The sequence below is a fragment of the Condylura cristata genome, unplaced genomic scaffold (genome assembly GCF_000260355.1).
Source record: "Condylura cristata isolate star-nosed mole 26May11 unplaced genomic scaffold, ConCri1.0 scaffold00001, whole genome shotgun sequence".
Lineage (NCBI taxonomy): Eukaryota > Metazoa > Chordata > Mammalia > Eulipotyphla > Talpidae > Condylura > Condylura cristata.
The window spans coordinates 21,325,948-21,337,206 of record NW_004567102.1 but is presented as its reverse complement, the minus strand read 5'-3'; the positions used below and the strand labels follow the sequence as shown (position 1 = coordinate 21,337,206).

The 11,259-nt window shown below is 35.4% G+C and overlaps 1 protein-coding gene across 3 annotated transcripts in view; it reads left to right on the top strand.

Annotated features, from left to right (window-relative positions):
- KHDRBS2 (KH domain containing, RNA binding, signal transduction associated 2) overlaps positions 1-11,259 on the top strand; it is a 429,412-nt gene that overhangs the window by 261,812 nt on the left and 156,341 nt on the right. For all 3 annotated transcript variants that reach the window (XR_001145205.1, XR_001145208.1, XM_004673598.1), the window contains exons 5-6: positions 3,555-3,682; positions 9,181-9,379. Coding sequence is in view for 1 of the 3 variants with exons in the window: in XM_004673598.1 (XP_004673655.1) it covers positions 3,555-3,682; positions 9,181-9,379 (327 nt within the window). In the remaining 2 variants the exon portion in view is untranslated. The remainder of the gene's footprint in view (positions 1-3,554; positions 3,683-9,180; positions 9,380-11,259) is intronic.

Below are 11,259 nucleotides of genomic sequence, written 5' to 3'. Positions count from 1 at the left end.
ATACTGCATTTGTAGAAATAATGTTGTTGCTCACTTGAAAGACTACATTACTTTGCAATGGTGCTAAGACATTCATCGTCTTCGAAGTTTCAAAGGGCAAGCTGATTCTCTTGTGAGAGACTAATGTAGCTCATGACTTAAAAAAAAAAATTAAACCAATGCTCATTTATTACAGTATAATGTAAGTATAATTTTGCATGCATCAAAAAATCGCTGGCTCAAATTATGGTTCTATTCATTTATTGTCGTATTCTAAAACAGAGCCCACAATATTGCTGATATGTGCCTATTAGTGTGAGTCCTCCAAGAAGCACACTTAACATGAGATTAAACATATAAGGATGTGACTATGGAAAATTCTCATGATGATCCAAGGAAGCAAAGGAAGGGTGATATCTCAGCTAGAGGAAAGAAGTGGAAACAGACATCATTGGCCTGATCAGTTTATGTTGAATGGAAGTTCTGTAAGGCTGTCAGGGAGTTTTGGAGGCACAGAGGAATACTGTGACTCCCAAGAAGGGGCCTACTTTAACCTCTTGGCTAGAAGAGTTCAGGAGTAACATATCCTTGGGAGGAATAGGATTTTAGAGCAAATGGGATATTAGTTAATTATAGCTGTAGCTAGAGGTCCGCAGTCTCATAACAACTTCACCCTGGCAGATGATTCATTTCTTATATCAGAGTGTATTTAACTGAGCTCATAAGAGACTTGATTATATCAATATATCAACAATAGATGTTTTACTTACACTACAAATTAGCTGCCATGTCAATTAATCATGTTAATAAGATTAACAGTTTTCTGTACATGTTAGCAAATTTCTATCTAGTTGTTGAATTCAATCTGCAGTTAGAGTGGTGAGCATAGACTCTGAAGACAGAAATTTAAATGAACGATTAAAAGTTGGGCCCTCCCTGGTGGTGCAGCGGGTTAAAACACAGCACTGAGAAGCTAAAGCCACTTCAGCATGAGTTCAATTCCCGCCTGTCCCGGAGGTGACCACATGGTGTGGCAGACCTCTCCTGACCCGCCCGCTGCTCCCCTCAGCAGTGTACTTCATAGATCTGCCTGTTCTGCTCCCCGCTCTGTCTCTGGTGAATCCTCTCGCCGCCCCTGAGCCTCTGGCCTGTACCCCAGTTCTGTATGAACAACAAAAAAAAAAAAGTTGGCTGATGCCAGAGTATAGCATTCATTTATATTTACCAGTAGCCTGTGTAAAGACCTTGTCCAAGAAAAAAAATCAAATCACATATGGCCATATGCACCCTTAGTTTAGAGAGTACTGGCAAAGACTCCCTCAATGGCTCTGGGTCTAATACTCCATGCTGACCTCTGTATCTGCTAACTTTTACACAAAATTACCAACCACTATACTGGCTTAAACACCAATTTAGTATTTACCCTTCCAATTTTGGGGTTTAGTGGGTGATCTTTCTGATCTCTGTCAGCTTGCCCAGTACTAGTTAGATAAGATGGATGAGTCACATGTCTAGAAACTCACATGGTGGGCAGCAAAAAGAGGACTGGTGTCTCATATTCTAGAAAATCAGCCAGGCTGCTTTACCTGGTGGCAGAAGGGTTTCCAGTGACAAGAAAGAGCAAGCCCCAATGTGCAAGTCCTTTATAATTCTCTGATTTTGTAATATTTTTTATTGTCTTGTTGATGAAGAAAAATCTCAGCAATTCCAGAATCAGTGTGGTGGAACCTACCTAGATATGAATGTGGAAAGACCTGAGCAAATTGGGAATGATTCTGTTTGCACCATCTGATTAGTATATTTCTCCTCTTTCTTCATTGTTCCTTCCTCTGCTTTCTCTTATCTGTCTCTTTATTTATTATTAATAGAAATAGACTGTGTGTACATTATGACATTTTGTGATTCTGACCAAAAAATAAAAAAGCTTCAAAGTAAATGTTTGTATATATTCAAGTCAGCTGCATATTTTTATTACTGTTTTAACCGCCATTGTCACCAAAAATGAAAATATTTTTATAACTTATAAAGCCCCATGAGTTTTCCTCAAATGAGAAACTGAAGTACCCCTTATATGTTAAAAATATTACATAGAAAAATTATGGAAGTAATGTTTAATTTCAATCACTTCAATCACTTCAGTCACAAGTAGTGATTTATCACATTCCCTGATCCTGAAAAAAAAAATAGTAGACAAGTTACTTCTTCTGTTTGGTTATTACTTGCATGTGAAAATTAAGAGGTAGAAATTGAATAATATATGACTTGTTATAAACTGCAATTTTCTACTGCGTAGCTCTTCTGTCCACCAACTCTGTTGATCCCATTATTCCTATAATCAGAGGCTAAAGAGAATAAACATGAAAGAACATGTTAAAAATAAGTGTGTTGAAGTGACTAGTACTTTTGCTTGTAATCAAGGCAGATTTTGAATATTAAGTAAAGTTATGCATTAGAAATCTTACAGATTGCACATATCCCAGCCATCTTCTAGATAAAGGTGTGTGGGTGAATGTAGTCAATTTTCATAGAATGTTAATGTAAGGCATAAGTGCAGAGCTGAGCTGGCAGCTGGCATTGTTTTGGGGGCAACAAATAGACCTCAAATATCATTTTTGTTAGCCTGCCTTTGCAAATATTTCTAGTCTTATACCTGGAACTCTCTCCAGCACTAGAAAATTAACTCCTTTGGTTTCACTAAAACGTATGTTTACTGGGAAAAAAAAAATTGGATTGCCATTTGACAAAAATAGTTACTCAGTTTTGTACTGTACAACCAAATGTATGTATTTGTGTATGTGTGTTAGTAAAAAGAGAAATAGCTAAGATTGACACTTGGTTTTTGAACGTTTATCTTTAGTGACTCAGATGCACCTTTTCATCCTATTGAAGTGACGGATACATTTGCACAATGATGAGGGAGAGATAGTCCCTTTGACTTTTACTGAATCTCTGGTTGTTACTACAAAATTTATTTTTGATACAACTGTCACTTTCGATCAGCCCAATACTTGAACATATAGAAAGTCCTTATTTTTAAACACTATCCATCAGTTATACATTAGCTGCACAGCTTCACTGTTGTCTGAAACTGTAATTTTCCCTTTATAATTTGAACACATATGTAGTAGCTACATATGTGGGATTGATCTACTACTACTTGAGATTATCCCTGTCAGGTTATGCATCAGAACTTACTTGTGCATGATTCAGTCACTCATAATCTACAGTTCATTCCAGTAAAGTTGGTTTTCAGTAATCCTCATGTTAACAATTCAAACCTTGGTGCATTCCAAGATTTTGTCCTATAATATTACTTTCCCTTTTCTTGCTAACACATCAAGTGATAGCCCAATAAATTTCATGTGATTTCCTGCTGAGTACCTCCTTGTTTTTATTTTAAAAAGCAATTTCAATATCTCTATGTAAAAATAAGAACCTAAAATATATACACTTAGATTTATGTCACCTTATATATTTGTATAACAGGTTCCAGTAAATGTGGTTTTCTAATTGTTCGTTCTGCTTTAAGGACCCAAATCCCTATTTTAATTCATCAGTTCATGTTTTTCTCTTAGGACTACAATGATGAAATTCGTCAGGAACAACTACGTGAATTATCTTATTTAAATGGCTCAGAAGACTCTGGTCGTGGAAGAGGTATTAGAGGCAGAGGGATCAGAATAGCTCCCACAACTCCTTCAAGGTACATTAGTTCTGACTTTAAATAAATTAACAGCAAAATAGGAGGATGACAATACTTTTATCTAACCTGCTTTATGACAGTGCTTTATTACACTCTCAGTATATGTCTGTGTACATATAAATATATATAGTATTAGTTTTACTTTTTGAGATTGTATTGCATTTTATCTCTTTTTTTAAGATTTATTTGTTTATGCATACAGAATTAGGGTACAGGTCAGAGGAGCAGGGGCAGTGAGAGGATTTACCAGAAACAGAACGGGGAGCAGAACAGGCAGATCATTGAAGTACACTGCTGAGGGGGGCAGCGGGCAAGTCAAGAGAGGTCTGCTGTGCCATGTGGATCACCTCCGGGGCCTGGGATTGATCTCACACTGAAGTGGCTGCTGCTAGCTTGCACTGCTGCACCCTAACCCGTTGCGCCACCAGGGAGGGCCCAACAAATGCTTAATAAAGCACATAAAAACTTTATTAAATTAACTCATCAAATCCTCCATATGAAGGAAAATTACTCATAGGATAGAAATTAAGATACAGAAATATGTTAGAATTTTCTCAAGGTCACACGAGCTCTTAACTATCTAAAGAAATTAGGAGGAAAAAAACTAACTTAAAAGTCTTTGGTTCTGTCTGCAGGCTGAGGGCATGCAGATGATACAGTCATTTGCCTCTTTGAACCATAATGACTTTGCCTTACAGTGACCCTTGAATTGATACAGCCATGTCAGATAAATAGGTTATGTTAGATAAATGATAGAATGGTAAGTAGGTAGATAGAAAGATTATAGATAGATAGATAGACAGACAGACACACAGAGCACTAGTCCAGAAAGCCATAACATGATTGATGATGAAATTATTTAAAGTTCAGATGCAGTTGACTTTACAATGTCCTTAGTTATAAAAAAATTTTATTTGATATTGTTCACTTTGCAAAGAAGTTGGAGTCATTCTGCATCAGAATTTATTTTGTAGGCGTCTGAATTTGTCAAGCTTTCAACAGAAAGGATTGGTTTGCAAAGAGGTAAAGTTAAAAAATACTCATAGCCTTCACATACAGGCCATGTAATTCAGTCATTCTTTTCACCCTATTATAGTTGGCCTTCAGATCTCTAAAGGACATAGATCTTGTGTATTATTTCATGTATGGCCTTGAAATCATCTAAGAGATTCTAACATACATTGCTTATTTCTTTATTTAATTGTCCTAAATATTTTCAACCAATATTGTCAAAACACTTGTTTTTAATATTTGTATAAACACCTCAAGAGTTTCATGTTTACAGAAAAATAAATTAATAATGGCATATTCCCAAGTCATTATCAAAATAACTTAATATCAAAGGTAAAATACAGCAATTATGGGGATTACATTTGATTAAAAGAACATCTTAGTAATGTTGAAGGTACAGTTTTACATTTTATACTGTACAATTGTATCCTAAAAAATAGAATCCTTTCATGCTATTCAGAAACGTGTTTATTTCTCTTATAAATGGGATAACATTATTATGGAATAATTTTTATGAAATCATACCTTTATGAAGTTTTTACATTTCTAAACTGACCGTGAAGAGTAGTAAAATACATTATTGTAAAAAACTTTGAGTATATCAAATCTTATTATTTAAGCACTGAAATTGTCACCATTGTAGATAAATGCCAGTTTCGGCAATTTTATCTGGTATAATCTAAGCTTACATTTATAATGTCTGTAGGAGAGGAATTTTTTTTCTATCCTAGATACCTTTGGCGCCATTTTAAAAAATAAATATCTTCACCTGTTCATGAGTTTATAAGTATCATCACCTGAATACAATTTTATTTTGGTTTGTAAAGAAGTACCTTAATATAATTTTACATTTGTCATATATGAGAGAATAATACAGTTTCAATTTCAATAGCTTGATTTTAGCATTTTAATTTCTTTAATGATTTAATAAAGAATAGTGTAGAATGATCTAAATTTACAAATATTTTAGAAGAACAATGTGATTGAAATATTTTCTTTTACTATCCCTTATATCAAATAGAATTGATATTGCTTTGATAAAAAGAAACAAAAATTAATGTTGAAAAGTAAACTTTCTTTAAAGTTAAGACAATGCTATATTGAGTTCATTAATGGCATTAACATTAAAGAAAATAAATGGATCAGACTTCTGTTGTCTTCTGTTTCAAACCACTTTATGAATAATATATTCTCATTTAAAAATATATAGGGAAAAAGCTTCACAATACAGAATATTGATAAGAAAGTTTTCAAAAGCATGAATTGGTAAATGCTAAATTGTATGTAATTATGATTTTAAAATTGTGACTTTATTAAGGGTTCAATTATCCAGGTGATTCCTGGAATATTTTAAAACTTCTATAGTGAGCTGTTTTTTTTTTTTTTTTTAATAACGGTACTTATGTCAATAAACATCTTTTCAAACTAGTGTTCCAGGAATACTGTATGGCAGAGAACTAAGTTTTATACATACACTAATTGTGTTGACTAATGTAAGAATGAAGATATACAACACACCTAATGTACATCACCACTACATGTTGAGTGACAGCAACCAGCAAAAGATGAAATATAGTAGATTTTGAGTGTTTCTGTTGCTTCAATGAGAATTAATGGGTTTGTTAAAGAAGGAAATAATGTTTTTTTTCTAAGAAAGATTAATCAAACATTGCTGTAGGGGATAGAGAAGTATTAGAGCAATGAGACAGAAAGTATTGGATAAAAAAACACATGCATGGCAGTGAAGATAGTAGAGTCCATTGTTCAAGGTAGAACACCCTTGTGATGTAGACATGGAGGGCTGCATCACAGATTAGATGTTATACAAAGTAGTGCCCAATTAGATACTGGAAAAAAAAAAAAAAAGAGTAGCCCAAGATGAAGGTAATTCTCTGATGTCTAATCTAATTACAGATTAATGATATCATCAAATAAGATTAGGTAAAAGACCACATTAAATTAAGTATATAGTTATTCTGATCATTAAGCCTATCTTTATAAGTTGTTAATGTGACCTTGAGCAGGTGACTTCTTTCTCTACTTTGATTCTATCCCTTAAAAAATAGCATAGAAATGACTGCATGACAGACTTTTCAAGATTTGTTAATTACAGATGCTCATAAGGTGTTGGTTCCAAAATTGGTCTGTTTATTGTAATCACTGAGGCTTTGTTGCCTCTAGAAATTGTAATTAAACTGACCTGGAATATGGCCTGAACTGTGGAATTTCTGAGAGGTTTTTAGGTGACTCTAATATAATTTAAGGAACCTTTGATAAAAGGCATGAATCAGGACACGGCCTAATTTAGGAAGGAAACAGATAATAGCCCACATTAAAGGTAGCAACTGCAGGGTGGATCCTAACAAAAAGAAATAGGATTGAGGACAGAAAATGGGGACAAGCACATTCCAAACTAGACTCGGAAATTGAGAAGTCAGTGAAAGAGGCTGGAGAGCAAGAAAGAAGAAGGAAACACAAGGAATAGCAGAATCATAAAAGTCCAAAAAAATCATTTGACAGATGAAAATACACAGTGATAAATAAAGCAGGGAGGGAGCAGAGTAGACTTTGTCCATGAATCCAGTACATTAGGAATTCAGTGTTTCCGGTGATTCCAGAGTATTTTTAACAACATGGCGAAGCAACAACTAGATTATGTTTCAGAAATGAGCAGGAAGAGATAAAGAAAAATTCTTTTATGATGGAGAATGTTCAAGTAGTTAGAAAAATAAAGAAAAGAGTACTGCAGTCTGCACTCAGCAAGGGCAGTATCCTAAAAGTGGTGATGTGAATTTTTAGTTGAATTGGACGAAGGACAGAGTGAATTGGAGGGAATAAGGCAGATTCAGGAGACGTGCTTACTGGGGCAGTCTGGGAGTCTCAGTGAAGGAATGGGGTGAGAAGTTATATTAGATGCAAGCATCATATAATTTTAAAACAAGAAGAATTGTTACAGATATGGAACTATAATTTTACCCATTAGAAAAAGTTTCACCTTCGGCCTAGGGAGTTATAATACTTACCTGTGATTATTGAGTGGCACAGTCAGGATTTGTGATTATAGCTTACAGTGGGTAACCATATAATTTATTACCCACATATGGACACTTTTGCGAGTGTTAAAATGCTAAATTGAACAGGAAACTAGAACAACAGTTGTAAAGCAGAACTATTCTGGGCAAACTTTGGCGAATGATCACCTTGCTTATGAGGAAATATGTGCTTGAGGCCCAGTGAAGGTAAAACAGGTCTTTATATCCTCTTTTATAGAAGTGTTTATGTATTGTCATGATAATATACTGTATTTCTAGCAATATTGTGTCTGAAGCAAGCATTGGACCTTCTGGACCTTTTCATTTCCCCTTCTCCTTATCTAGGAGAGCTTTCACAATAAATTCTTTGATAATTTTTCTATTCATCAACCCTTTTCATCTTTCAAAACTTTTAAAGCTTTACCAGCATTCTTACTGTTAGCTCATAAGAGCTCATTTTCTGCAAACAAGAAAGAGCCAGCTGACTGCTATTCATAGCAGAAAGCATAACCTACATCCCTCATATGTGGGTGCAGCCAAAAGTGTGATTGTTGACATCCCAATGATCATCATTTTTCCCAAAGCCTTAGAGTTCCTGCTGAAAGCAGTGATTTCTGGAGGCCAGCCTTTCAGACATAATAAAAAGTGAAATAACCATGCTTGCCCAGAGACTTCAGAAAAATACTCAACCTTCCCAAGACCTCAGAAAACCATAAAAGTTGACTGCAACCATTTGATCTTAGGCTTTTAGTACAAGTTACGTTTGTGTCAAACACTGCATTACAGAACATTCAGTCTATTCTGTTTATTGCAGAGTATTAATGTATCTCACTAACACCATAGGACCAGAGGGAAATAAATTAGAGCAAGAGCTGTACCAGGCAGTGTGTTACATACATGATGATAAATCAGTGACAATGAGCCATAATTTCAAGTGATTAAGGGCTTAAGCTACTGTACTAACAAAAATGATATCAGTATGGTTAGATTTCCACATTTTATTAAAATGCAATTGGATCTTGTTTGTGAATGACAACATTGCAGATAGCTATCAATAAGCTACAGCGTGAAGGAGATATTGACATTCAGCAGCTCAGTTTCATAGATGGCCAGTGAGGCATCTATCAGATGATATTTTAATTTGAGTCCTGAAAATTTTGTAATAAAATCAGAGTAGGATGGCTTTTGTTTGTTTTGATGTAGTATTTCTTTGTTTCATAAAAGAAAATATTAGGTATTTTACTTGGCTTTCGTAATTAAGCAGGATTTATAAAATTGGTTTTATACAATGTGAACGTACTTTGCATCTTAAAGAACCTCAGCTGAACACACACACAAACGAATACAAATTGAGTTTTCTACCCTTTGCATAAAGACTGTGTGATGAGTTTTGTCTGTTTTAGTCCCTGTCTCTCATTACTTGTTTCTTATTTCTACATGATCTGTTTCTCCTAGGGGCCGTGGGGGTGCTGTTCCTCCTCCCCCTCCACCAGGAAGAGGTGTTCTCACTCCTCGAGGGACCACTGTGACCCGTGGAGCTCTTCCAGTGCCCCCTGTAGCAAGAGGTGTCCCTACTCCAAGAGCCCGGGGGGCTCCCACGCTGCCAGGATACAGGGCACCTCCTCCTCCAGCCCACGAGACTTATGAAGAATATGTAAGTACCCTCGGGAAGTTAGTTATTCGCAAGAATTAAATTATTAACAAACTAAGCATAGATACTTCCATACCATGAACATAGCAGGTAATGTTTGTTGTAGAAAACAAGTATCACATGTAACCAGACTTAAGTAGTGCATTTAAACCAGATTTTGAGAGCTTTCATTTTACAGGTGTCATCAGTGGTGGTTAGTGTATCCTATTAATAAGTTGCATTTTAAGATTCAAACTATCCTAAGTTTTTTTTTTTTAATCTTTAGAAGATGATCAGCTTCAAATCGAAATGATTATGAATATGACACAAACCATCTTATAATCAAAAGATTTTCCTGGAATGTGACAAAGATGAGTGTAAAACTGTCACCTCCCAGAACAGCAGCATTTTGAGTGGCATGGACAAAAGAAAGATAACTAAAAGTCCCAGGCAGTTTAGAGAGGCTTACACTTAAAAAGTGCAGATTTGATCCATAGGCAGTATTGTATTGACTTAGAACCAAGTTCAGAGAAGATGGGCAAGCACGTGGGGAATGTACATGTATGAGATATGTTATAGGGGATGTGATGTCTGGGATGCATCATTATCTGGTGTAAGCTAGGGTGGAGTGGCCTGAGGCTATTGTGTAGGGTGTGCATAATGCCTGCTAATGAGAGCCAACTATAATCTGTTCTGAAGGAACTCTCTGGTAATCTTTAGAAGTAAGTTATTTTAGCTGATCTTACAAATGAAGCCATATTATCTGCCTGCTGGTTTTCAGCAGATACTGGCTTTCTCAGTATGTTTCCCATAGCAGGATTTTTGCTCCAGTGAGAGGCCCTCTGTGACTGTAAGTGCAGCTTGACCAGCAGGAACCCTGGGCACTGAGACAATAGCCCTAATGACATGCTGGAGATTCTGCATGAAACTCACTAAGGGATATTTGACAATTACAATGTGAATATATTTTTAAACTATGCTATTAATGTATCACCATGTGACTGGTCTTTCATTTAGATGTACTTACTTTCTCTATCATAATGTGAAAAAATACGGGATTAGTAGGTAGAGACCTCAAAATAATCAAATGAACAGAAGAAATGCAGTGTCTCTAAGCATACCCCTTACTTCCCACCCACTGTATGATGCACTTAAACCTTTTATCTTGGTTGTTAGTGTTCTACTGCTCACATTGTACTCCTGCAAAATTGTGAAACTTATAAAATGGATATTCCCTATTCCGTTTTATAGCCATAGAAGACCACTATTAGTGTTAAATTGAATTGATGCCAGCAAGATCATGCTGTGAAGCAAATTAATTTTGACTTTAACCTCTGCACCATGCTCATCACCTGGTCTAGTTATTATTTTCATTCAGCCACCCATAGACATGCTCTCCTCATAAATGTCCTCTGTGAATGGGTATTCATTATGGGTAAACTCATCAAGGACAGCCAACCCATTACCTGCGGGACACTCAAAACCCCTAAGTGTTTCATGGATTGGCTAATAACCAAGCAAAACTTAATCCTAAAAGAAAGTGAACATAGTTTAGAGGTGTCACTATGTTAATTCTTAGAGTATATTATAATTTTTAAGAATGTTACCTCCTGTATATGAAATATTGACACAAGAATAAAGACAAATTATCGATTAGAAATCAATTTCTACTGAATAAAGTTTAATGTGTTCATCTAAAATATATTTCATATCAGGTCAATATTTAAAATATTGAATTGCCTGAAAATTGAAAAACCAGAAGCACAAAACATATTCTAAACCTGTAACCAAGTCCATGAGTCAAGAAGACAACTGAGCCATGTCTGTTTCTGCCACCTCATTCCTGAGACACAGTGTGTGCAAAATTAATCGTTACATGAATGAATTAAAAATTGACAACAGGG